At 41.4% G+C, this 26,825-nt stretch overlaps 1 protein-coding gene across 1 annotated transcript in view; it reads right to left on the bottom strand.

Moving 5' to 3' along the window:
• The window catches only part of SORCS3 (sortilin related VPS10 domain containing receptor 3), a 302,919-nt gene that overhangs the window by 36,270 nt on the left and 239,824 nt on the right, over positions 1-26,825 (bottom strand). Inside the window, exons 12-16 of the mRNA XM_061372631.1 lie at positions 26,040-26,116; positions 25,856-25,947; positions 21,635-21,742; positions 2,877-2,994; positions 1,240-1,373 (exon numbers count right to left, since the gene is read on the bottom strand). Coding sequence (XP_061228615.1) covers positions 1,240-1,373; positions 2,877-2,994; positions 21,635-21,742; positions 25,856-25,947; positions 26,040-26,116 — 529 coding nt within the window. The remainder of the gene's footprint in view (positions 1-1,239; positions 1,374-2,876; positions 2,995-21,634; positions 21,743-25,855; positions 25,948-26,039; positions 26,117-26,825) is intronic.

Raw genomic sequence — 26,825 nt, 5'->3', positions numbered from 1 at the left:
GGTATAAGGAAGAAATTCTTTCCTGTTAGGGTGGTGAGGCACTGGAATGCGTTACCTAGGGAGGTTGTGAATGCTCCATCCATGGCAGTGTTCAAGGCCAGGCTGGACAGAGCCTTGGGTGACATGGTCTAGTGTGAGGCATCCCTGTCCATGGCAGGGGGTTTGGAACTAGATGATCTTAAAGTCCTTTCCAACCCTAACTATTCTATGATTCTAATATTGAACACTTTGATCTATATTTTTATTCATTTTTCTGAGTTTCAGTGTGTCCATGTTCTAAAAAGAAGTGTGAGTCTCAGCTGTGAAGATCTCATATCTCACACCTCTTCAGGAAACACTTAAAAGGAAGCAAAATTTCCAGGAATTACATTGCTACTGAATCAGACACTGATCTTGATAACCTACTATAAAAATGAAAATGTTTTCTCAGCTGATCTGCTTTCAGGATATTTTAAACTCCATTTAAAAGACATTCTGATCATTTAAGCTCAAGAATCACACCCACTGACAGTCTTAAATCTTTGCAATATTGCCTATCACAGATTCCCTGTAGGAATCCCTTGTGCAGAGATCCTGATTGTTATACATGTTCCATCTCCTTTCTCTGATTGTCAAGCGGCTTTCAAAGTGACCTTAAAGCAGTTTGGAAGTTACAGCCCCATTAAGTTAGATACACCAATATTTATGCAAAACTAGTAGCTACAGTTGAGATGTTTGGGCTGTATAGCCATGTCACAGAAGTCTTTTCAGAAAATTTCTCAATAAAGCATTGCTAAAAAGCAACAAATACTTCCCAGATATTCAAAGGAATAATGAGAAAAATGTGCACATTTTGCTAGCTTACTCCCTAGGTATGCAATGACCCTGAAAGTAAGGACAGAAATTCCCTCCTTCTCCCGTAAGGGACATGCTTTGGACCAGAGAAGAGTCCCAGCTATCACTCTTCTAGAATGATGGACAAAAAAAGAGTCAGTCAGTTGAGTCAACTGAAACTTTCTGCTTTTGTATTCCAGGTTTGGAATTCTTGTAAAGATTAACAAATCTCTGTCACAGATGAAGGGGATACCTTCCGTCAGTCAACAGGCATGGGGACCACATCTATGCTACATGATACAATCACAGCCACAAAGCTGCATGAGAACCAGTTTCTTTGCAAGGTTTTCTGTCTGGGCAGTAGCTCAGTCACTGATAATGCAACAAGAACAATCCCCACAAAAGTCCCCAGAGCCACATACTCACCACTCAAAGTCCCCTTGACCGCAGACACATGGTTCAGACACTACAGTTTGAGAATAGTCCCGACCCAGGGAACACTGGGCTCCAGGCTTGCGTTTTTTATAGATCTTCCTCTCTCCCATGACACAAGGCTCTCCCTTCAGCAGACAAAAAGAAACAGGAGAAAGAAAAGCAGAGTTACAGTGGCAGCTGGTCCCTAAATGGAACATTTTGTCAAAAGATACAAAAGGTAAGTAAAGTAAGAAATTACTACCAGGAGAGTTGGGAGCTAAGAGCATAGCTCCCTTTTGTGGCTTTGCAAACCTGAAAGCCACCCTGGGAGGACCCTAAGCATTGAGCTGGGATGACAATGTGTCCAAAAAACCTGGGTGCCCAGGCCAACACACCCACTTATGCCATATTTCAAAAGGCATCCACCAATGTTTTTGGTGCGATGAATTATCCTGAAAAGACAATGTGAATGTACCCCAGGGTTTTTTTCATATGACAGAAGCAATCTACTAAGAAGTAACCAAGCCCAAGACCCAGGGCAGGGACAAAATCTAGGGGTAGAATCCAGGACTCCTAGGTCCTCTCCTCTTTCCTTCATAGTCCTGGCTTTGTTATAGGCATAAAATCATTTTGATGGCATGTTACACCGAGCTTTTTGAACAGAAAGGTTACTACGGGGAGTAGCCAGTCTAAAAGAAACATTTGACATTTAGGTGAGTTGCTATAAACAGAAATTTCTCTCATGCAGAAATAATTTGTCTGCATACAAGTAAGGAAAAATGACACCACCTAATTAATATACTTCTCTTTCCCATTAAAGTGATTCCCAAGATGGCAGCCATGCTACGCATCTTCTCCTTTCTTTCAACTAAATTATTTTCATATATTCTATTCTATGACTTCAGTTATCTAACACAACCTTGCCAAATTAATGCTCATTTCTAATGCATGGATTTCATTTGGAAACATCTCAATGCCAACAGTTCTGGCTCTAGTTATGCTGCCCTGCAGGGAGTGGGACATTGTACTGGTGGCCAGTAACCCAGAAGTAATCTTCAAAGCTGAGCTCTCTCAGTTCTAGTGTCTTCAGTACCAAAATGTATCCAGCATGAAAATAAGCCAGAAGGTATGAAAAGCAAAGCATGTGTCCTTGAATAAAATGAAATAATTTGGTCTTGGTGTCTTTTATTCGAGGGCTCCCCAGAGTTTTGCAGACACCTGCAGGACTTGCAGGAGGAATAAATGTTTTTATTTTCATTTTTGAGTAGAGAAAACAAAGGCAAAGTGAAAGAAAATTATTTTCATGAGTCACTGACAGAGCTACAAAAAGTTCAGGGTCTCCTACAAATTCGGTCACAAGGCGAGGTTTTACATTGCCCTGAGCAGTGAGGGCACTGCAGCTGGTGCAGTGGAATATTTTCATATAAAGAGAAGTTAACAGTCTCCCTGACTTGCTCAGAGAATTCTGGCCCTGTGTTTATTCATGTATATGCTTCAGGAGAAGTAAAGCAGTAGTGGGTTACAACTGTGACTCGAGGGATGCAAAAAATCCATATGATCTGCTGAAAAGAACAAGTACATTCCTACCTGGCAACACAGAGTATGGGAAAAGGAACCTTCATCACCCTCTCCCTTCACAGTGAGAGTACCTGATTGTGCAGATGCCAGGTTTGGTAATCATCTTTGTTACACTTTCTGTTGAAGATCGACTTGTAGTCCACCTTGACCAGCTGCCATTCAGAACGGAGACTGAAGTGCCCAAAAACTCTGTGCATGGGAGAGAAAAAAAAGAAAGAACTAGTATCAGCCAGTGGTATGCTTCCATTAAGCAAATAATTTCTCATTAATCTCTGCAGAAACCAATACACAGCTGTGGAGCTTGATGTCAGAGATCCTGTTCCTATAACATCCTAGAATTGTTTAGCCTTTCCCTGACCCCTTGTATAGCCTGTATTGGAAGGCCTTCTGTGCCTCTAATACTGAGCACAATGGACCTTGACTCTAATACAGACAGCTAGGTATCACTCAAGAACAATAAAAAAACAGACTAAAAAGTAATATGCATAATGTCAAGGGAGCTATTCTGATGAATACATGGTTTAGTTCTCTAAAAATCAAGCCTTTCTTAGCTGACTCTGTTTCTTTACTGCTGAACTTTCTCTTGCACAAACTTACTACTTAATGAATTGTAAAATAATCACCGGAAATAACATAATCGGGATATAGACTGTAGGCAAGCAATCTGCAAAGACAGCAACATCCCTTGCACCTGGTGAATGCTGACTGCAGCTTGTAGGAGTGGAATTATAAATGATCATCACTGTAAGGTTATTAGCAGAGTTTTTCTTAATTGTTTTGAGTAGGTCACTCGGCAGCAGCAGTCACTGATCACACTACATGGTTCATCTGGTTAAGTAATAAATTGATTTCCAGGATCAAAATGACACATGCCACTTCAGAGCAACACAAGGCTTGTACTGAGTAAGGCAGTATACAGGAACAATTGGAGCACTCAAAAAGCAGTGGAAGGACTCAGGCTGTAATTCAAAACTGAGGCACACATCATCCCACAAATGGGATGACAAAAGGGATCATATAAAATTGAATAGCACCAGAGACTTCTGAGCTTGGACCAGAACATCAGCAGCAGAACTGGCTGCTGAACACAGGTCTCCCTACATGCTATTCCAACTATGCAGCCCTCCTTCACATGCAGGGAAACCTGTGGGCTTACTTAAGTGTCTGGAAGGAAAGGACTGATGTAACAACGAGCATTGGTGGAATACATCACCAGAGTACCATCGACACAAATACTAAGGGACTGCACATATTGGAAGCTCACACTTTTACCAAAGAAAGCAAAATCATAATAAAATCATGGTTTAATTAACAACACTAGGTACCCAGACGAAAGACTCCATCCATCCAGAAACACTGCACAAGTGCTGCAGGGTGCTTAGTTTTCGATCAAGTAACAGCTTGCTATTCCCTTGGCCAGCTGTGATTTTCTCAGGAAGGAGCAGCTCTTCAATCAACTGCAGCTGGATTTCCAAAGAGGTGTGTAATAGGAGGAAATTAGGATGAGTGACCAGACTTTAAAAGCCATGAACAAAACTACAGCTTCTCATTGGTAGGGGGAACATCTCAGTACACGTAAACAACAAAATCCCTGACAACAATCAAGCTTATTGTCATTGTAGCATGACAACCTCTTGGCTACCTCAAATAGAAAAGAACCTAAAATGTCATGGAAAAGACAAGTTCCAGATTTTAAAAATTCTGCATGTACGGAAACCCAAATCTTTCTGACATTCATTAAATGTCATTGTATCACCCTTATTGTGAGATTTACCAGGCAGAGAAATAATGGGTTTTCTCATTACGCCGGATCTTTCACTAACCTACATTTTTACACAAGCCACTAATGAGATTAAAGTTTTTGTTGCTTTAATTATTCCAGACTAAAAAAAGGAAAGAGGGAGAGAGATGATTTACAAATTTCCCTATGAAAGCGAAATAGAAACAAAAGATAAAATTCCGTTTCCAAGCACTGACTGCAATCCAGATCCTGCTGTGTCCTCAGTGTGCTGCCATTCTTTACTCTAGTTCATCTTTATTTACACTGTAATCACACAGGGTTGTTGGCTTTGGTCTCTGCTCACTGTCCAAACTACTCCTTCTGCAGATTGTAGCCTGCACCAAATTCCTCTGTTGTTTTTTGTGAAACAGTGACTATCCAAGAATCAGTCATCTTCTCCCATTTAGACCTGTCTCAGCTCATGGGATCACAGACAGAAAGTGGGATGGGGGAGATCCAAGAGCCTGGAGTTGTGGGTTTGCTGGGGATACCTTTCTGCATCCAAGTTCTGCCTCATAGAGGCAAGCTCCAAGAAGCTGACAAGAAATGGAGAGGGTACAACAAAAGAAGAACCTGTGACAATTGTGTACACAGGTTAGAAATGAGCAGGTGGAGAAGGACTTGTATGGTGGAATGGATTTAATTAGGTAGATTGTTGCTGGCTCTTCACAACATTTCTTAGTGTAGTCCTAATTGTGGGGTATTAACGATAGGGAACACCACCACATTCAAAGCTACAAAAGAAACCACAGCTCCTGTTTTTGTGTTGTCAACACAGAAGGCACATCCTGGACCAAGATCAACCCATGGAAACCACAGCAATATGTGGTGCCAGGGCACTCAGTGGGAGAAGGAAGGAGAAGGGAGGAATAGGAAATAGTACATAGTGGGGTTGCAGAAGGCCTCTGAAACTGTACTCAAGTAGGACTTCTATCTCCAGTTCTCCTTCCCACTTTCCCTCAGCAGTGGGTAAACCTCACCAGCTTTTATGCCACACTTACTTTCAGCACACTTACAGGGTGCATGATACTGCACAGCTGGGAAGCTCTCCCATGAATCTTGTTTGTCCTGAATGTGATGCATGACTGAAAATGTCATTCCTGCAAAGCAGCAACTCAGCAGGCAGAAACCATTTAGTCCAGCAGATTTGTACCACCTCAGGATTTGGCTGCATGTGTATTTACACAGAAAAAATAGTAAGAGGGGAGAATATAACCAAACACAAACACTTGCTTGAACCCAGAAGATAACACATCTGGAGAAATCAAACACTTCAGCAGCCAATGCATCTCAAGTGAAATGTTGCTCAAAGGTTCACCCTTAGCTAAATGTCCAATAGGAGAGCAAAATGCTTATTTGTGCTTTACAAAAGTCTCCAGAACCACTTGCTTTTTAAATCTCTTAAAATAAGCTAAAAAAAACCAAACCAAAACAAAACCCAAAAAACCCAAAACCCAGCAAACACCACCCCCCTCCCAAACCCAACTGGAAACCAAAAAACCCTCTGCCATTGAATTTTTTTCATAATAATATCTGTTAATGGAAAAGAAAACCAAAGTTTCCTAAGTGGAAGGCAAGATATTAGCATTCCAAAAGCACAAGAGCATTAGCTACTCTTTAATTAAATGATTTCAAAGAAGATCTCTGTATATAATTGCTATAATTTGGATGGAAACAATACTACACTAAATGTAATTAGAGAGTGTGAACAGAGAGGGACGTTTTCCTCTGTACTGCAGAGATGGTTTTGGTTCACCTGATTCCTAAAATAGTAATTCCCCGCCCCTCTTGCTAATAAAACCTTCTTAAGCCTCATCAACCATTGCAGGGCAGCCTTCAGAGATAAGAGCTGCTGATATGCACAGAATCTAGCAAGCAACTGCACCCTGTGAACACTGCTCACCAATCATAAATGCAACCCAGACACCTACAGCATGTTCTGATTGACCAGCCAACATGATGAAGATTACATTATATTTCAAGATGACTCTGTTGTGCATTTGAAACTTCTATGAGAGTAAGCAAACATAAGGAATGGAAAAGAGTACTATGTTATCTGTGGGGATCCATTGGACCCTCAAACAGCTTTCCTTAGGAAGTTAGAAAACACTCATCTTTTGTGGAATTAAAAATGGCCTAAGTAAACCATCAGAGGGAACAAACCCTGACTGACCATAATCAGGTATTGCAGGTGAACCTTGCTTAGTTTTATCAGTTTTGTAAACTACATCACTGGATATTTTTCTGTAGCGACTAAGGTGCATGCACATGACCTCTTCCCACCATATCTGTTTTGGAGAGGGTTGGGCAGACAGCAAAGAGCTGCAACATCTTAAAAATGATAGTGTTCAGGTGTCAGTAAGTGCTTAGCATTATGTGCTCCAGTACGTACATCTGGATTTCTGTATCCAGTGTGGATGGAAAAAAGTCTCAAGGGAAAAAATGGAAGGAGATTGGTGGGAGTTAATTTTTCCCTACTCAAATGATGAGTCCTCACATTGCTTTGAAGAGACCATTTCATTTATCTTATCTGATTCCCATGTTTCTTACTTACTTTTTCTGCTCACTAAATTAGGGAGGTAGATTTTTTATTTTTTTAATAAATATAGCTAAACTATCAAGATGATACAGGGGAAAGGGGGACATTAAGTACTGCGAATTTTGCCTCAATAACATTGTCTACCGTGGCCTAACTGAAAGCTCTTAATTGCTTATTGCAAGGACAGAAGACAAAAGCAGATGGGTTTTCAAGGTCCAACTCTGTGAAGCCAACACAAAAAGTATTTTTGATTTTTTCCATCTCTGTAGTCTGATCTGAAAGTCATTGAGAAGCAATAAATACAAGAGCCCAGGTGGCATTTAGACAAAGTAAGTTTTCTAAGCTCAATTTAACAAAGGTTCTCCAACCTAAACCATGGAATGGCAATTTACAGGCTTTAGACAGGATAGTTTCTATTCTGTCCCTCAGAGTAAGCATTTAAAACTCCACAAAAAATCTTAGCTAATGGAATAGCATCTTCTCAACTGGCTCTATGGAAAACTCACCATGAAACCATTGCTAGGAAACCAGAAGAGGCTTTCCAATTCCTTCTTTTTTGTTCCCAGGGCTAGATGTCAGTAATTTGCAGAAAAAAAATATTAGGAACGTGGAAAACAATTCTGAAATGCTTACCGATTCATGACAGTCATTTTGGAAAAGGTCACTGGTAATGCTTCTATAATTATACCTTTCATTAATTTTTTAAATACACAATAACTTACAAATGCAGTATATATTGACTGGATAACCTTGTACAGAAGCTATTTTAGAGGCTTTTTACGTATATAGAGTGTTCTCAAATTGCATTGCTTTTGCCTTATCGTTCCTTGAATTGTTGATAGTTGTGCTTTTTATGTTTTTCAACACTGCTCATTCCTGACAGGTCAACAGAATGAATTGAGAGATGTTTTCCTCTGTGCTGCAGAGATGATTCTGGGTCACATGATTCCCAAATCAGCAACTCCTCCCTCCTCCCCCTCAGTAAAAAGCTTCTTAAGCCTGATCAACCATGTGGTGCAGCTTTCAGAGATAAGAGCTGCTCACATGCCAGGTTGGATGAGGCTTTGAGCAACCTGGTCTAGTGGAAGGTGGCGACCACATAGCAGCCTTCCAGTATCTGAAGGGGGCCTATAGGGATGCTGGGGATGGACGCTTCATTAGGGACTGTAGTGATAGGACAAGGGGTAATGGGTTCAAACTTAAACAGGGGAAGTTTAGATTGGATATAAGGAAGAAGTTTTTTCCTGTTAGGGTGGTGAGACACTGGAATGGGTTGGCCAGGGAGGTTGTGAATGCTCCATCCCTGGCAGTATTCAAGGCCAGGTTGGACGAGGCCTTGGGTGACATGGTTTAGTGTGAGGTGTCCCTGCCCATGGCAGGGGGGTTGGAACTGGATGATCTTAAGGTTCTCTCCAACCCTAACTATTCTATGATTCTATTCTAAGGTGTCCCTGCCTGTAGCAGGAGGGTTGGAAATTGATTATTTTTAAGGTCCCTTCCAACCCAAATCATTCTGTGATTCTATGAAGACCATAAGATAACAACCCATCCACCTCTGGTCCGTAGATCCAATTCATGTCCCTGCCTAGGGTATGAGAACTAGATCTTCTCAAGCAATAGCTTGTGTATTGCTCACAGAAAAGACATCAGCTGTATCCATCTGGATCTATCCCTGCTGGCAGTTTCAGACAAGCTGCTCAAGTACAGAAATGGAAATGTCTTCTTATGCCTAAATCAAGTCCTTTTCTATAATTTCTGAGTTAAACTGGTAGGACATTATATGGAATGAGCATGCACTGAAGCTGTCTGTATTTGGCTGGTCTGGATACAGACGACTTTTATTTCACTTGTCAGCCTAGCTCCTCTGCATGTAATAGAAGATAATGGTCAAAGTTTCTGGTAATGCTTCCTGTCCCCAGCTGTGCTCAGTGGTGAGAAAGAAGAACCAAAGGAAGAAAGCAGCTAATGTCATCTTCAGTACATAAATCACCAAATGTAGCCTCCTTTCTGAAGAATTTTTTTCTTACTATACATCAACAAGGTGAGGGAGGTGAAAAGGTACCAGATTTTGCTTATCACAGGGTACATTGGGGGCCTCTGAAGTCAGGTTTTAACAAGATCAGGCCCTACCAAATAGACTGTTTAGGCTTTAAGCATTGTGAATATCTAAAAATAAACTAAAAGCAAAACAATAATATATACTTAATAGACAGCAGCTTTTGAGATGAACTACAGAAACAGATAAATTGATGGATCAACAGAAGACTACACAGAAAGATCATCAAATACATACTTTAATTGATAATATCAAAAGAAAAACTAATTGCAGTGTCATCATAAAGGGACTGAATTTAGGAATTTAGGAAAGCCTGAAATCAACCTTGATTTCCCCCCCTCTTCTTATAGTAAAAGAAAGATGCTTGCAGAAGAAGTGTCTTAGCAAGCAAAAATCCTCAACAGTAAAATCATCCAAATCAGTAAATGCTTCAGCTGACCTGAATGTGTGCTTTTGTTGTGGGAATGTACAGAGGGAGAAAGTCAAGCAAGATTGCCATCCTATTTCAGTTAAAATCCCTCTTTCTTTGTATCTGAAGTAATTTAATGGATGAACCCAAGTGCTATGAAACACAATCTGGAAGAACCACCTCCTGACAGGGAAGGTGTTCCTTTTTCCAAGTCCCTGGAGAGGATGAAGATTTCCTACCAAAACCAGGGGGAGCCCCCGATCTGCGCAATTGCCAAGACAAGAGCACTGAGTGGTTAATCCACCACGACTGAAGGTGCTCATTCTGGCTTAGGCGTCCAGAAAGAGAAGCACATATTGCTACTATTGCAATTTAACAGCTAACCAGGTATGTAACGCATACCTCCCCTCCCAGAAATATCACCAGTGGGGTTTCATGAGCAGAGTATGGTCAATATCACCCTCAGTGTAGTGGCATAGCACAGGCTGGAGACCTCCTCTCTACAAACAGCTTGGATAGGTATAAGATAGGCCCACTCATAGTCACCTATGGTAGGCCCATGCAGCATCAGCTTGGCCCCATCAGTACAAACATTCAGCTATTCAAATTTGCCTTGCCTGCTCTCATGAACTCTGAAGCCATTTAATTATTTGGCAGAAGTAGCCCTGAGCAATTGCCAGATAAAGCCTGCATATGTCTAAGCTCAACAGTTCCATTCTTGTGGCTTTTGGCAAGCTTGAAGAACAAAGCTCTCCTGCAAGTTATATTCTGGCACTTGTAAAACTAGCACCGAGATGGAGCTAAGAAGCCTAGCCAGATGTGAGTTGCAGTTTGCTCCTGTTTATTGCACTTTGTACAACAGTGCTCCATGCTCTAGGATAACTAATTAGTTCAGCATCAGCATGACATGAATGTATGGAAGCAACACAAATGGGCTGCTGACATCTCCTCTGCATCCAGAGTGCTAGGTAATGTAGACCAGAGGTGGGGGGATGGCATAGCAGAAAGGGTCAAGTTCCAAACATATTGGCTCTTGCTGAGAACTGACTGTGTCCTTGTACAAGGTTTTCTCACTTACATAATTGCCTTTATTTGGTTTGGATTTTTCTCCCCACTAGCCAGGCTACCCTGGTCCTACATTATAAATAGCAGGGAAAACAGTAAGCCTATCATGCTAGAGATTCTAGTTCAGTGCACCCACTTACAGAAGGATTTGGTACATAAAAGTTGCTACATCATTTGTTGGCATTTATGGTCTTTGAGACAATAAAAGAAACTGATGATATTTTCACACCAAGAAGAGGGCCTGTTATGAACTTTGGATTTGAAGCCATCTCTGTGTAAGAAAGTAGCAGTAAAGCAAAACTGGGTCTTTTATGTAGGCTCAGCTGTTAGGGCCAAAACCACACAAGCAACAATGGAACAGTTGGAAATTGTGCTGGCAGGGTTAGGTTTTATGAATGGGGATTGAGGGATCAGCTATTTCCCCATGAATTAAACATAAATCATGACTTTAGAGAAAACCAAATGGGCTGTGTATCCTCCCAATTGTTTTTTATTATGGTTTAGTTGGAATTAGCGTTAAAGGAGGTCACTAGTTACATGGAAATTGGATGGAAAGGGACTGAGACAAGGGAAGTAGAACTTAATTGAAAGCGACACAGATCAGCAATTAGGGAGAGTGGAAAAGGGAGAGGGAGAGCTATACTGTCTCATGACTGGCAAGAGGATGCAGAGAGCAAGAGACTGGAAACAAAGGAAACATAAAAGAGCAAAGATGACACTGGAAAGGCAGGCAATTGTCAACAAAAACATCATCTAATTTTTTTCCTAAACAATAAATACGGTCTTTAAGAGCCACTTTGGAGCTTTTAATGCAGTTGCTTTTGGCTGACCTGTTAGCTAGGAACAGTAGCCTGAGGGCAACTGGGTGATGATTCGGGGCTGCTGGACTTATTTCTGTGGATAGAAAGAAGTGACATTTTTTTCCTAGAAAGAAGAGACACGTTTTCTTCCAAATAAAATATAACATCCATCTGAATCTAGATTTTCAGCTGGTGCAAATTAGTGTAATTCCCATACATATAAGGCCTTGTTCTACTGCTACTATTCAGAGGGAGAAAAGAAAACCAGCAGTGAAACCTTCAGGAATATGCTAACAGCAGAAAGCTTGTGTGATGACAAATTCATTCAAGAAAATCTCAGTCTTTACTCTGTTTCCCAAAGGGAAGGGTCAAATGAGAATTTCACAGAATTGCTCGCGCAAATGAAATCTGAAGGAAGCGGTTTTATTTCCAGTTCCAAGTGAAACTCAATGACAAGACATGGGTATTTTCCACAGAAGAGAAATTCAAAGAGTTGGCCACGTTCACTGACTAGCAATCCATACTCAACTGGTCATGGAAAGCTGCACCACTGCCAGATTCCAGGTCAGGAAGGAGAGAGGAGATAGGGCAGCAGAAAAATTTCTGTGAATATAGAGAAAAACACAAAATCTTGCAATAAAAATCCTGTAGTACAATCATGGCTGACCCTTTTCCCTCAGCTTTGGAAAACAGTCCTGGCATTATTCATCAGCTCAGTGGGCACTTCCTTTAAAGTACAAGCAGAAGAGGAAAACCACTGCAAATGGCATGGTACAGCATGATCTTTTGGTTAGCAAGTAGCGCCAAGTGCAATCAGTAAGTAATCTGCAGAACATGTAATTATGAAGCATTCCTACAGTTTGGGCTCGATTTCTCCAATAGCTGCACAAATACTGCACAAGGCAATGGGGGAAATAGGGATTTTCATTATTTCTTTTAAATACCAAGTGCTATCAATACAGAACTTACTGAATAACAAACCAAACCTTTTGAAATCTGGTCTCTAAAAAATTCATTGCCAATGTTCCCAAACCACTTTACATGACAATTGCTTCAAAAGAAATCCCAGCAACATGAAAGGGAGTGTTAGACACCTGGGAAGGGGGATGGGAAAGCACGTTAATTTTTAATGCTGTTTTTCAGAAGGGTTCTTTCTCTTCTTCGAAGCACTCGTGAAAGACAACCAGTTTCTGACAGCTTTGAAACCAGAAGATGATGCTGCCTCCCTCTTTTAGAAAAGACACTGTCAGGTATCAGCAGTCTGAGTGCTTCTGCACTAACAGGTCTGTGGTCCCAACGGAGGCAGGTGCTGTCCTTTTGCCTGTATTACCAGCTGGGTAATACAGCATGTGGAGTCTTTTCAATTTTCATCCTATGAATCAGCAGATTTCTAACCAGAGATGTCCAACACAAACGTGGAAGCCATTGCTCAGAACATGTAAGCTCCAAACACGTGATAGGGACAAACAGTTTGTGGTGCAGCATGGTGACAAGCTTTGTCTGGCACAGGGTATCAGAGAGAAGAAGGCTCAAGAGGGGATGAGATCTATACCTGGTGGGCAACAGTGTGACAAGGTAGCTATCTTGGGGGAATTTTCACAAGCTTGGGTCAAAGGGACCATGAAACAAGGAAACCATGAACAATAAGCACATGAGGACAATCTCTCCTTAGGAATAAAGGCTTGTAGCACTACCTGAACTATATGAGATGCCTCAAACTACAGTATGGCTCCTCTGGAAAGTTGATTTCCACCACTCAGTCCAGTGATGAAAAACCTGTTAGAGTGAACCATGCAGCCAACACAGCACTGAGAGCTCCCAGAAAAGCAGGTGTGCTGCATCACTTTCTGCCCCATGCAGCATCAGAGCCAGGCTGAGAGGAAAAGGTGCTGAGGCCAAGTCCCCGAAGGGCTGGTGGGATCAAGGCACCAGAATATTTCATAGCCTGCTCTAACAGAAAGGTGAATGACTCTAAGGAACATACGTATGCACAGCACCTTGTGTACCCCACACCAGGCCTGAGTGCTTTATACAGCCCAGCCCAGCTGCTAGCAGAAGGACAGAACAAGACCTATAATCCGTCTGTCCTTAATTAAAAGCACAAGAAACAAAGCACATAGTTAGAATATCTGGATTTTACTGTCATCAGGCAAACCTTATCCTTTTACTTAAGGAAAATAAATCATGTATCGGCCTGCTGCTCATTCTTGCTCCTTCTGTAAGGGGTTTTTTTATTCACTTGAGTGAATAAAAGCTTCCAGTCTGAACTCCCCTTCCTAGTCCCCCTTCCTCTACAAGCTTACCCCTTGTCTAAGCATTACAGACATAACTCAGCATCTCTTTTCACCTAAGGAATGGGAAAAGTCTGCACAGTAGAGAAAAGTCTGCACTCACCTGGGACTTGAGAGACCTGATTTAATGTCAAGTTCTCCCCGCGACAGCCTGCTGAGTGACTGACCATGGGCATGTCCCTTGTTCTGCCTCAATTTCTCTACATATTATGCAAATAACTATATTTGTATAATATTTGAGCTCCTGTCCATAAATAGCACGTGACTTCAATGAGAGTAATGTTTGCCCCAGAAAGTCAAAGATAGACAATACAGGCCACAGAGCCCAATGCCTTCTCCATGTGTTATGAATTCTGCAGGAACCTTATGAGTACATGGCACAACTACTGGGAACTGATCTCAAGTCACAGACATCCTCCTCCTATAGCCCCATAAATCACACGATGCTGTCTCAGAGAGATTACTCTAAGCAGTTGTTCTCATTACCTGATTTGTCTATTCAGGTGCCACAGGAAGAACTCAGCTCACACTGCAAGTATCAGCAGCACAATCAATATTATTGTGGACTGTTTAGGTGAATTCATGCAGCAATCCGAAGGCTAACAAATAGAGTACTCCTCTGGCAGGGAGGGAGATGAGAGGAGGAAGTGACACTGATTAATCTGTGATCGTTAATAATGTCTTTAAGTCTTGCAAATGAAGATAATGATATGGGTAATCAGCTGTCTTACTCCAGGGTCTAAACTGATCATCTGCTGGGATAAAATGGGAATTCCTATAACACACATTTTCTTGTCCATTGTAAAGTCACTTTATGGCATTAGCAGATTGATCATTTTCTTGCAAAGTCCCAGGTATTCATTACTTCCAGAAAGTTCTGAAATTAGATCAGATGTTACAGGAATGTAGCTTACTATAGCAAATGCCCATACCCTTTCAATCATTTTGGTTTCTTAATAATTATATTTGTAATTTTTTCCTCAGATCAAGGTTTAAATTTTACTTTTCTTTCTGTGTGCAGTCATTATTTTCACAGATTCACTTTAATTTCACTGATCCTGTTCCGGAGAATCCTTATGTAGGCTTGTGGACTGCAGTTTTCACTTCCCCATGAGCAAGGACAGTGCAATGAACTCACAAGGGCATATCAAAGCCTCGCAGTAAAACTCACAGCTAATAATAAAGCCAACTGCACCACAAACACATATAGCAATAAACATAAAAAGACAGAAAAACTGAAATGCAAGCTAAAAACACAATGGGGACAATTAAAACCTATCAGTGCTTTCTATGCATCTTATGGTACCTATTCAACTTTGATAACCCGGGTTTTGAAATCTGCCCTCCAATCTTTCAAAACCCCCATAGTTTTGGTAAGCCTGAGAGCAGGCGCAGGCTGGCTGGTCAGCCCTGGGTCCCAAAAGAGCTGAAGATAAGGAGGACAGAATTCAGAACCCACCACCACAACAGCCCCCATGAATGATCACTTTTACTGTTTTCTGCATTGGAAGCTGCAAGTTAGATTTAGCTTTCTACAGACCTCTATTGAAATCATTCCTCCAAAATCTTTCATCACCAAATCCTTTATTGAGCTCAGCAGGAGCAGCAGAAGTTGCAGAAGAAAATCTCTTTTTTTTTCTTTCAGATAGCTTCTTTCTCTTTTTCTCAAGCAGAGTGAAGTGAAAAGAGACCAGATTGATGGCAGGAGTTTGAAGACCTCTGCTGTGTCACAGGAATTGAGGAACACTGTGTCTTGTCTTTACGCATGTTGGACAAGAACCTCAATTTCTTCTAGGAAAAACAATTTCTTGGTGTTTCTGCCATCCACTCACCTCTTCTCTCATTTGTTGAGATTGCTTGCAGGGGAGCCAGCTACAAAGGACAAAGGCTGTTGGCCCAGCAGGGAGAAGGCCAGCTCCTCTGACCACATCCCAACAAAAGCACTGTTTTCTATATCCTTAAGGTAGTAGAAACCGTAAGGTGCCACTTTTCTCAGCACAGCCACTCAGAGGTGACAGATCCTCAGCTCCCTACCCCTAAGCAGAGGGGCAGAATCTTTCAAGGACATTGTGCCAGCTTGTAATTTTCTTGCCTGTCTCAGCTTTTAAATGTGACAGCAAGACTTGAGCAGAAAGCAGTGAACGTTACCTTGCTTGAAGATGAAAGATGATAATCACATTACCAGAAAGTGACAGGAAAATGACTGTTGGATCCCATGTAATTTTGAACTCTGTAGGAGCTTGGACCAGAATCTGTCCATGTTGCCTTCATGCATGTACATACTTTGCTGATGTCTTCCACAAGTGAGTCAGTTCTTCAGAATAAAGAGTTGGCTCATAGAACTCTTGGCCACATGGTAATATGGCTGCTAAGTGTTTTAAGGAACTTAAGGAAAAACAACCCTCAAAAAAATAGAAAAAAAAATCATTAATGTCTTAGAAATAAGAATAACATGTTTGGCCAAGAAAGTCTCTTATTTGCAAATCTCTGTAAATGAGAAAAGTGTACAAGGTAAAGTTTTCTTTTTAAAAAAATACATATTTTTAGCATCCTCTACTCACCACTGTGGAGCATGAAACTGAGCTAGAGGGACCTCTGGTCTGGCTCAGCATGGCTTGTGCCCTTAATGTTCTCTTTCTTACCTCAAACCTCTCCTGGCATCTATCTCACCTTTTCCAATGTTTCTCAGGTACTTATTCATTCTACCCCAGTCTTCTGCCACCCAGTGATGGATTGCCAGTAATTTTATGGGTCTCCTGGAAGAAAAACGCTCCCATTTCATCCCTGGTAAAGCTGCATGGCCATGTAAATGAGAAGGTGCTAGAAAAAGGCCAGGGCTTACAACCTGTTCATTTACACCCAGGAACATTTTGTAACATATACATAGCTAAAAGCAGTAGTTGCAGCAATGTTAGCAGACCAGCTTGTGTTAAATCCTTTCACTGAAAACGTTAATGCTCAATGATGCATATACAGATATATATGGACCATTAAGTATACATACATAGAAACATAGAAGTGGGTGTGTATACATAAAGATATATTTATCAGAGCAAACTTAATGATCCCCATCTATAAATGAGTGCCTGCACACACACATATTATGAGTCTACTAAAATGACAGCAAAGCTCTGCAGGGCTGTGAAGCAAAAAGTTTGTTTCTGTTAATGTAAGTTTGGAGAGATGCTTAGCAGAGGAGATGAAGTGGCAGAGGTAATAATTATGAGTCAGAGCTGGAACAACATAAAGCCCTTCTCTGGACCCACAAAACCATGTTGTCTCTGATTTGAATGGTACAGACTAGCAACTCTCTCAACCAAACACTGCTTCTGTTTGGATATATCACAATTGACTAGAACGTTAAGACAATCTGATTCTTTTCCCCTGGTGGACAATCTCAGGCACGTAACATGCTGTGCCCATGGTTTGTCAACACAGACTCATTAGAATGTGAAATCATTAGAAGATATACTAGTCACCAGTGAGGGTTATAGGACAGAACTTAGAAAACTGTAGGTTTCAAAGATGAGTGCTTTCTAGGCAATCTGTGGGTCACATAAGAACATACCTAACCTATTGTCCGTATGCATTTATTTTCCTGCAGGACCCTTTGTTTGCTATAGCTATTTTCCTCACACCTGCACCAAACACTGCAATTTGTTACCAAAATTTGGTACAAATCTCTTGAAGTTCTGTGATGTTAAAGGAGCTGAACTGACAATCTTGTCAGATGAGATGAGTGTCAAAACAACAATAGAAGGAACTGCATAAGTGGATGATCAGCCAGGAATGGAGAGAGAGTGGATTCACCTTGTTCAGTCAGTAGCTCCAAGTTAGACGAGCTCACACAGTCTCATAGTGCTTCCCTGTGTGTCACAAAACTACATTTTTAGCACAGCCCACTCAGCTGTGCTTGTAAGGAAATACTTAATTCTTGCACCCTTACAGCTATGTGAAATAACAAAATCATAAAATAGAGTGAATCAGACCTCTGCAAGACGCCTTGTCCAACTTCCCATCAAAAGCAACTCGAAGTACACTAAGAAACATAAAATGCCCCTACAGGCAAATCTACAGATCTTACTGCTAAGTTCTTTATGACTTTTTAGGATATTTATACACAACACAGAACACAGATGATCCAAAAAACCCTAGGATGCTCATATAGACAGGCACTGCAACTACTCAGAGAACAGTCATGAAATGGCATGAAATTCTGTGCTAAAACTGTTGCTGCTTCCTACAGCCCAGAGACCCCTTATAGGATGTGCCACAAAATGAAGGTTGGGAATAATAGTCATTCTACTGATGTACTGATTTTAATAAGATGGTATTATAATAATGTTGTTAATAACACAATACGTTAATAATAGTTGGAGTATACACATTGCCCTGCTAATATTAGTTTTTGAAGTAGTTGAACACAGACCACTTTATACAAATCAATGGAAAAAAGTGTCCCTAACAGGAATCAGCTGAGATCACTCAGTGAAACATTTTGCATTTTCCAGGATGAAAAAGAAATCTTTAAAAGCCACTAATTTACCCATTTTGGCAGAGCATAAATATGAGCACAGCCTTGGTGCCTGCCTCAGCCCTGCTTCTACTCTAAGAGCTCCCACTGATCCCATTGTCAGCTGGGGGACGCTAATACCAAGTCATTGTGCTCCTCTCATCAGCTTCTTGAAATCATTGGGATTTCTACCTGCCAACACAAATTCTATGTACCTCCAACCCCCATGTGTTGCCTTGGTTCAAAGGATGGCCAGTACCAATAGAAAGGCATTGATTTCTTCTCAGCCAAAGCTTCCACAAGCTCATTATGATCCTACACTGCCCTTATAGATGAGTTCACTAAAGTGCTCATTGCAAGAAATACCTAAGCGATCTGCATAGAAATGGTTTGCAAACAGGCTTTATAAATGGGCTTTTTCCTCCTCAGTTTCTTTAACATTGTGAATAGGAATTTCTCTAAACATTTATTACAAGTGTCATGTGAAATGTCTCTATATGGCAGACTACAGACTATTAGGAATATTTTTTAAAATTGCTAATGATGACTGTAATAATAAAAACAATACTAATAACAATAACAATAGCAATAATAATGATACACCTGCAGAGCTTTCAAGAGTCAGCTCTCAACAAAGCTGATACACAATATTCAGCAAGATAACTCACTTCCTACATTCTCTATCAGAAGACTACAGACATGTAAGTAACAACAACCTTAGTTTTAAAATGCGTCTTTCATCTCAGAAGAAAACTGCATTGATTTATAAAGTAAATGGGCTAAATCCACAGCTAGTTGATTAGCTCCATTGATTTCAATGAAGGTGCTGATGTGTAAATTTATTTGAGTTCAGATCTGTCTCTGCATGTGTGTGTATGGGGTTGGAAGATGATACACATTGTGCATTGCCCAAAGAATTTCAGGGAAACACTTTATTTACTAACACAGAAAGTGACATATTATTGCTGCATTAGGAGAAAAATGCAGAGAGTGAAGAGAATACAGGATCTAATCTTTAGCTGAGGACTGGTATATATTGCCCCAACGGGATGCTCACAGCAGTCTTGTGAAAAGTCTCATAGGTATATCATATGCTGTTGCGTTTTGCTCTTTGCAAAAACAGGGTTAATATTGCAGATAGCAAGACAGCAGATGCACAGATATAGTCTTCCACACAAACAAGTACTCCACTTTTTTTTGCAGAAAAAGCCAAAGCCAACGCACAGTTTTGGAGTAAAGGAAAAGCTAGTAATCCTACTGTAACTGATACCACCTCTACTCCAATGAAATCTCAGTAACTGTCTGTGACACAGACACAGAAGCTGCCCCGTTCTGCCCCAGCACTGTTTGGGAAACAAATTTAAAAGTGCTGCTCCTATGCTTAGATATAGATAACCATAATTAATTAGCCCAGTGTTCCTGTGAAACTTGAGCACAGGAAATATAGATGGGCATGCACAAGTTAGATATTCCTTCCTGATTCTTCCAAGACTACAGCACCAATACACTTCTGCCATTGGCATAGAAGCAGCCAGCTCAAATGACCCTTTGCCAGAGGAGGATTTTCCCCCAGCCCTTTTCTTACAGCTAAGTTGACCTCAACTGCAAGTGTAGACGACTACTTACCACATACTTATTTCTGTTTAGGTAAAGCTAACGTAGGTCTGGTCTTTGAAAGGCATACCAACACCAATCATGCAACTCAGTTGGAATAAATTCAAATTACTAGCAGAAATGCCCAGGACACAAAACTTCTATCTGATCCAAGCTTCCTCAGAAACTGATGACAAGTGTACCCAGCAGTCTGCTCTCAAGTCTGTCACTACCAGTGATACCAGCAAGGAGAGACACACACACATGTCTGCCATATAAGTAGGCAGATGGACTGAAGCCTAGAAGAAAATACACTGGGATTGAATCTCTTTTCTCTTGCAAGTAGTGAAAATCTGCAGGAACTTCAGGTGCAGGTGCAGAAAACAGGAAAAGCAAATCAACTGCAAGGTGAAATTTATCTTGTGTCATCTGCCCAAAAGTTGTGCTGCAACAGCATCTGATGCAATTAACCAAATATACTCCTTCATGCCACTGCAGATGTGCTTCACAGGCATGCCCCAGTCTAAGGCATCTTAGCCACCTTGCCTCCTGATCCTTTTCAAGCTGTTCCAGCCAGCTTAGAGAAAATACAGGAAGGCACGTCTGCAAGCAATGAAGGCAGTGCATCTAGTTCCTTCTTTGTTCAGAATCCCAATGCAGCATGTTCTGATCTGCTTTGCACAAGAGGCTGAATGACTATTTGAAGATGCCTTTGAACTTAAGAAGTTTCCTCTCTCCCCTGTTTGTTAAACTCTGATCATGGCCTGTTCTTTAGCCAAAATTACCTACCAGCTCTTCCAGCCTTGCCCAGCGCTTCAGAACTGTCGGGAGGAGGAAGGTCCAAGAACCTTTGGTGCCAGCCCAGGCTCTTTGTTCCATTGTATGGGTGAATCGTAGCATACTATGCCCCAGACCAGCGAGGTTATTCTGTGCTCAGCTGTGCATATGCACACTGAGAACACACTTGAGCTAGAACCAGATGTACAGCCCACAATGCAGATAGCAACTAAAGAGGTTTGGGGATATTCATACTCAGCAGCAATCTCAAAAGACAGTCAAGCTGCACAACTGAAGCAAGTACAGAACTGACATTAGGTGCAGCCATACACATTTGTGGCCCTGAAGAGCACTGCAACCTATGGGACACCAGATGCAGGGAACACAATCTCAGTTACATTTATGAGAAGGGACATCTGGATGTCACAAGTCCTGTTTCTGGATCTGCAACAGCACCTGGTATGAGGCATCTCTCAGAGCATAAAAGCATAAGCAGTTCTGTACTGAATGCATGAAAGTTGCTGTCAACACCATGGGATGTTTCAACCCATGCGTGTGTCACACAGACTTACTCCAAAACAGAGTGTCACCAAATATAGATCAGGGCAGAGGTGGCTTCATCTAGTGAAGGCTTGAAAATTTCCAGGTATGGCAATACCACAACTTCTCTGTAAAGTAATTAGGGCTACAACACTCCCCAGAGAAGCAGATTTACCTACTGTCTTACTTGAACTCACAAGATACAGCTTGGGACCTTGTTATACCCCCTGCCACTACTGGGAAGAGTTTGTCTCCATCATCTCTTTGCCACATGATACATGGATACTCCACCTGAGTCTGTGACCATCAGCAAAACCCACAAACAGCACCAAACCTTATTGCAACACCACATGTGTAACTATACAGTGCTGCACTGCATACCATGAGGCTTACCATGCACTTGGGGATCTCCATGCACTCCCTTCTGCCATCACATTTTAAAGAAGTTAAGAGCTACGATACTTACGTCATTATCTGGGTCTCTATGCCAGGGTCTACAAGGGATCCATCCACAAAAAGTGGTGTTGATGTGAAACTGTATTTACTCCATGATCTTCCCTCATCAAAACTCACCCTAGGATAGAAGCAAACAAGATTTATACACATTAAAAACTTTAGTACAACTGCAGCAATTAAAGGTTGTATAAGGTCTGCAAGCTCCAGCAGCTAGATTTATAGACAAGCACCAATCTTTGCCATTTCCCAGACCACTCATTCATGCTCTTGGTGTACCTTGAAAGATCAAAGCCTTAGAAAGTATAAACACTGCCAATAAGGACACAGGTATATTTGATCCAGCTGTACATCAGACCTCAATGGATCAAGAGGCATTGCAAGTCCTGTTTCTGGATCTTCAATAGCACCTGGCATGAGGCATCTCTCAGAGCATAAGCAGTCCTGTCCTGAATGCATGAAAATTGCTGTCAACACCATGGGATATTTCAATCCATGTGCATATCAGTGCCATATGGCATTAACTGCAATCTCTCTAACACTATTAATACTTCCTTGCATGCCATTTCAGAGGTGCTCTCCATTCTACAAAGAAGCAGAGGGAGGAAGGAAGCCAAACTGAGCCACAATCAATGGTTAGTCTGGATGCTCGCTGCTTGTTGTAAAGCAATGTTGCACGCTGATTAAAATTAATGCATTTCCTTTGGAATCTGTTCACATTATCAGTAACAAGTCAGGATAATTCAGTGGCTTTTGATCATCTGTCCATATCCACAATCACCATGTGGCTTACTTCCTGTTTTTATCAAAGAGCACATGTGTCCTAATCCAGCTGACAGGGTCTTGGTTGAATTAGATAGTACACTGGCCTGGCACAAGCCGAAATCCCTGGCCCCAGCCGCCTGACACCCAGGGTTGGGGCTGCCACTGGGTGCTCTGCTTCTAGCCGGGGCAGTGGGATGGTTGCTGCTCCTATTCTGCTGTCCCATGGACCTCAGTTTGCCACCAGCCTTCAGGTCACCACGCTAGCCTTTGCCACAGCTGTGCAGGAAACAGCCAGAGGAGGGTGTGCACACCCAGCTGTTACTGCAGCAGGAAAGACAGGCAACCTGCAGGCTGGATGCCCATCAACAGTTCTGAAAGCAACTGCATTTCTCTCTGCCCCCAGACTGTTTGCATAACCATTCCTGCACAATTTCTGCACAGGATTTCAGCTCCAAATTATATCAGCAAATAATGAACAGAGAAGCACAAAGGTTGATTAGCTATAAAATTATTTGATCTTCTCCCAGCAGGGCCATTACAGAGTGCTCTGTAATTCTGCGTGGTACCCCAGCTGTGAAAGTTCACAGATTGCTACCTATGGACATTACCAACAGACAGTCATAGCACAGACTTCATATTTAAACAGCAGGAAACACTGCTCATTTTAAAGTGAAAATAGAAAAGAAGCTTGCCTTATTTTCCAGGCAAGAAAAGTGTTCACACACATGCATCTGAGCACCTGGATTTGTCTGAGAGGGTCTTGCTGGAAATGGAGTCCTTCCACCCCAAGTAAGTCTCATCAGGGACACCTAATGCCACCAAAGGACCAGGAGGCCAGTATAATATCTATTACAATGGTTTACACCAGCCTCAGACCTCTGGTGTAGAAAACCAAGGCTTGCAATTACTATTCGCTAAGCATCTGCCTCTCACAGCTCCTAGAAAAACACCTTCATCCGACTTACAGCGCACATCTGCCAGAATACGAAGCTGACTATAGACTGAAGACAGAAAGCTGGGAGTACGACAGCATACAAAAAGCTTATCTGCCCTAAATCTACTTATTTAAATGCATGTATCTTCCCACACACCTGTGCATTTGTATGCTGTTCTTCCTGCATGCTTATCTATCTAAATAACATTTCAATTTCTGGGGAACAGCATGCTTCATTAGTGTAACTAAAGTTCTCTTGGCTTTTCAATTACCCAGCCCTCTTTTCTCCAGGATGAAACTTATTGTACAATGTCTCAGCCTGAGAACTGATGGATATACATGTACCTTTTAATCTATTCCACTCCTGCCCATGAAACAGGTGCTTACTGAGGCGATATGAAGCAAATTCCAAAGTCCCTAAGGGTACAATTTTGGAGGAAACCTATTGGAGCTTGTTAACAGCAGCTCTAAATCACTACTCATTTAATAGAGTGGGTGGGGCACTCATAGTACTGCACATGCCATTTCATGAGATTTAGTGGCAAGGCAGGACACCTGAAAGGAACCTCTGCAAGGCAAACTAAGGTGAACTGGGTTCTTAGCTCCTGTTGAAAGCCAGCCTCTGACCAAATCTTTCCCCAGTACAGGCACTTGCATCTAACATGCTTTTTATGTCCAAAGAGCCTTCACAAGGTAAGACACAATCAAAACAGTTACAGCTGGGTTGAATAATATAGTAATAAACAGTTAATACAGCTCTTTCAGTAAGTGGCTCACCTTTAACTCTTTCAGAGCTCAACTTGCCACAGCCCAATGTACCTACTGCTGGTGACACCTACCCTTGCCTAACACACTCTTCTGCTTTGGCTCACACTGGCTTGGTCTAAACATGGTCCTGTGGCACATCTGATATAGTCACGATCACTGTCCCCCCCTACCAGGGGCAAACAGTTCTAGTCACACAACATGCTCTAACCACAGACAGCTGGAGTTTGCTGGAAGCATCATTATGTGTCTGTCCTGTTACTGCTCTCCTTTATATGTCCACTTATGAAAGCTGTTGGCAAGGGGATGCTGGCCTAGGCTAACTCCTGGCCCTGACTCAGTACGTACTAAGTTACAATTTGCTTGTAAGTGCACAGAGGCACAAATCTCTTAAAGAACGCTTGGTTCCCCTATCCTAGAAAAATGGCAAAGCTTTAGGAATATGAGCCAATATATCCTGTGTTAATAATCTACTAACGCACCAAAACTAAAGCATTTCTTTAGCTCAGGTGGTCATGAAATGTGCTTAAATGCAACACATTTAAACTTTAATTGAAATCTATGCTGCAGCCACCCAAGAGTTATCTGTCAGGTCAGGAATATAAAGTCCAGAAACTTTTCGTATTGAGAAAGTAGCCATTAATGTTCTTAAGGCACATCTCTTAAGGCACATCAGTTTGTGGTCAGTAAAGACAGCCTGTCTTAAAATCTTCAGCTTCTGAATGACTGTAATTTAACTGAAGGATTTTGTACCATAATGACTCAGGTAGAGGAGACCTTAACACCTCATCATTGCTGCCAAACACTATTGCTTTCTTTTTCTATTTGACTGCAAGCCACTTTTCCTGTTCTGCATGAAAAGCATGAGATAGACATGTGCTTAGCACCATCAAACCGTGAGAGGACTCAGTGTTGCAGACAGGAACACAAATCTTGTCTCTGAAGGTTATTTCTAACTAATTCACTTCTAAGCAACATTAGAAGCTGGGTAGGTGAGTCCATTAGCCATGTCTTTCTTTCACTCAAGACCAGAGACTGAAGACAATGCTAATACACACATTTTCTGTAAACAAGGTTAGTTCCAAATTTCAGAAGGCCTCTCTCTAATGCTTACCTGGTGCCAGGAGTGAGAGGGGCAAAGACAAAAGAGAGGATAATTTTGGGCAGTATCTCTAGTGCTTAGACTGTTATAACCTACTTATAGAAAAGTGGTATCTTCAGCTGAGAAATCACTTTGCCCTATTCCACCTTCAAATCTATTCAGTTGCTATCACTGTATCTCTGGAAATTGATAATGAAAACCTATAGGAGAGAGCAGTGTTAGCAACATATCTCTACTGTCATATCTCTGCTGTCCTATCAACACCTGCTTTGCTCTCCTCTCCCTCCCTTTAAGTTTCTAACCAGCTTAATAATAAACAAAAGGCAGAACTGAGGGACGCATCCTCTCAAAAATACAAAGGATGATTTCTTAGTATATATGTGTCTGTGTGAAAGAAAGCCCATCTGAAGTCTCACAATACATTACTAGTGCAAAGAGTAATTAATATATCTGTGTGATTATGTATATAGCTATTACATTTATAAAATGGTACAATAATTATCATATTAATGGAGAAAACAAAAATGATGGTGAAATGCAGGATAGAATTATCTCATTTACTCATTTTATGGACAGTAGCAGATGTTGATGAGGTGATGCAATAGATGTTACCACAACTGTCAGCCTATCCCCACCAGGAAAACACCTCAAATAATAGGTTTCCTTACCACATGTGCTGGATGGGCACCGATGTGTGTTTCAAGGCCACTAGTGCCCCTCCCCAGTCCAGAAACCAAACGTTGTATTCCTCCTCGAAGATCTGCAAACAAATCAGGTGCTGCATGAGTGTTCCACTCTACAGGGAAGAATCAGAAGAGGACTCCATACTTTCCTTCGCTGTGCAAAACATACCTGTCTCCAGGAATTTCCACCATCAGAAGAAATGAACACGCCAACATCAGTGTAGGAAAGTTCAGAGCCAATATTGCCTGCAGCAAAACCAAGTGTCAGACATTCTTGCACAGATGAACACAGAACTGCATTTGTCCAAGAAACCAAAATTACTTGTCCTGACCAATGCTTTTTTTGCTGCTCTTGATTCTATTTTCATCTAAAAAACCTACCCTGGTCAGGTGACAACACTCATTCACAAGAGCTATGCTGTTTGAAAATTGTGATGTAATGAAATAGAGGTTCCGCTTGAAGGAAATATTTCTAAGTATGAACCTCACGTGGCAGCAGAAATGGTTCAGAGAATTAAGGTGGGTCAAATGACTTTGCAGCAGAGAGGGAGAGACCAGACTGAAGATCATTCCAGACAATGCTGATTGTTCTCAGGGACCTAGTTGTCCTGAATTGTGAATTTAAATTTACTGGTTATTTGGTACAGTTCTTAATTTTAATCTTGTAATTTCCATCAAGATGGAAACTGTTCTGCTGGTAGCCTTATATGATGAATTACTCTGCATTCATTATATATTAAGGAATGGATATGCCACACATTAAAGCAATGCAAAGAAAAGCTCAAACAACGATAACCATGTATATCACAGTATCACAGTATGTTAGAGATTGGAAGGGACCTCAAAAGATCATCTAGTCCAATCCCCCTGCTGGAGCAGGAACACCTAGATAAGGTTACACAGGAACGTGTCCAGGCAGGTTTTGAATGTCTCCAAAGAAGGAGATGCCACAACC

The sequence above is a fragment of the Neopsephotus bourkii genome, unplaced genomic scaffold, assembly GCF_033783945.1.
Source record: "Neopsephotus bourkii isolate Nb327-2 ecotype Australia unplaced genomic scaffold, CSIRO-AGI_Nbou_v1 NB_1615, whole genome shotgun sequence".
Lineage (NCBI taxonomy): Eukaryota > Metazoa > Chordata > Aves > Psittaciformes > Psittacidae > Neopsephotus > Neopsephotus bourkii.
The sequence above is the reverse complement of the archived record's forward strand: the minus strand, read 5'-3'. Positions and strand labels throughout refer to the sequence as shown.